The sequence below is a fragment of the Arachis ipaensis genome, chromosome B08 (assembly GCF_000816755.2).
Source record: "Arachis ipaensis cultivar K30076 chromosome B08, Araip1.1, whole genome shotgun sequence".
Taxonomy (NCBI): domain Eukaryota; kingdom Viridiplantae; phylum Streptophyta; class Magnoliopsida; order Fabales; family Fabaceae; genus Arachis; species Arachis ipaensis.
In genome coordinates, this window is record NC_029792.2 from 36,290,331 (window position 1) to 36,291,887 (window position 1,557).

The 1,557-nt window shown below is 29.4% G+C and overlaps 1 protein-coding gene across 1 annotated transcript in view; it reads right to left on the reverse strand.

Annotated features, from left to right (window-relative positions):
- LOC107610932 (cytochrome P450 76C4-like) overlaps positions 477-1,557 on the reverse strand; it is a 2,888-nt gene continuing 1,807 nt past the window's right edge. The window contains exon 2 of the mRNA XM_016312909.2: positions 477-1,392. Coding sequence (XP_016168395.1) covers positions 811-1,392 — 582 coding nt within the window. The 3' untranslated portion in view covers positions 477-810. The remainder of the gene's footprint in view (positions 1,393-1,557) is intronic.

Here is a 1,557-nt window from a genome sequence, read left to right on the forward strand (position 1 = left end):
AATTAATTTAATCTTTCAAAAATAAAAATAGAATTTAAAATATTTTTTAAGAGCAATTTTGACTATTAATTCAGAATTTCTATTTGCTTGTATATGTGAAATTATTATGATGCACTTTGTAATTAATTTCATATAATTAACTTGATTAAAAAAATCATTATGACGCTGAAAACTTATATGTATAATTTGTATTTTATATGTTTTGAAAACAGATTTATTGGTCTTTAAATCTTATCATTATATATGATAACCTTCTTTTAGTCTTTTACAATTGATGTCAAAGTCATCAATTATATTTAATTTATAATATTTGTTTTAGGCGTTTAAATAATCTAACTCAGGACAATCTTAAAATGTTTTGGAAACTTTTAACACCCAAAAACTTACTTATAAACTTTTAGTAATATATAATATAATGTAAGACCAAGAAAGGGAAGATTCTCATGTGACAACATTAAAGGAAAGGACCAAGATATATTATAATTAGAAAAAGTCTAGGGCAGCAACTTTTGTGTTTTGTGGCCAATACCTAATCATCAAAAGAAAAGTGAGTGATTTTTTACTATTAAATGTAATCTCACATCATTAAAAACACTGTTGATGGCCAATTGATGATTACAAAACACAAAAATCGCTGCCCCTAACACTCCTCTTATAATTATACATTCATAGAGATGGTTCAATATAAAGTACATATATACTACCATTATATTATGAAAGTCACGGCATCGCATTATGCTTGACTTTTTCTTTTTGGGATAATTTTACAATGAAAGAAACTCCCCACAGTATTTGTTTACTTAATTTTTGTTAATTTATTCTAACTGCAATTGCTCGTAGTTGTTGATCCAAGTCCATATCCTCAGGCTTCATATCATTTTCAAGTCTCCAATTAAAAGAGTTGACCATTGATCCCAACATAAGATGCAACATCTTTGTAGCAAGTTTCATTCCAGGGCAAATCCTTCTCCCACCACCAAATGGTGTGAAATTACAATCATGCCCTTTGACATAATCGATGTTTGACCCCAAGAATCTCTTTGGCGAAAATAAATTTGGATCATCCCATATGTTAGGGTTTCTACCAATGCCCCATTCATTGATTATAACTTGTGCACCCTTTGGAATTATGTAGCCATGAATTTCAACATTTTCTTTGGCTTTTCTAGGCAACAAAAATGGCGCTGGTGGGTACTTACGTAACGTCTCTTTTATTATTGCTTCTAAGTATGGAAGATTTTCAATTTGTGATTCTTGAAGAGGGTTACCTATTCCAATTGTTTGCTCTAGCTCCATCTTGGCTTTTGACATTATATTTGGGTTGTGAAGTAGTTCAGTCATTGCTCGTTCCACTACATATGAACTCGTATCAATTCCAGCAATAATTAGATCCTGTTATTACAAAATTAAACCATGTATATTCATCACTCATCAGCAAGAATATTGGTGAAAAAAAATTGGCTTTATAATGAGAGTCCTACCACTTTTTTTCTTCCGAAAAAAAATTACAATAAAAAATACATTAAATGTATTAATTATCCAGATTAAATATATAAT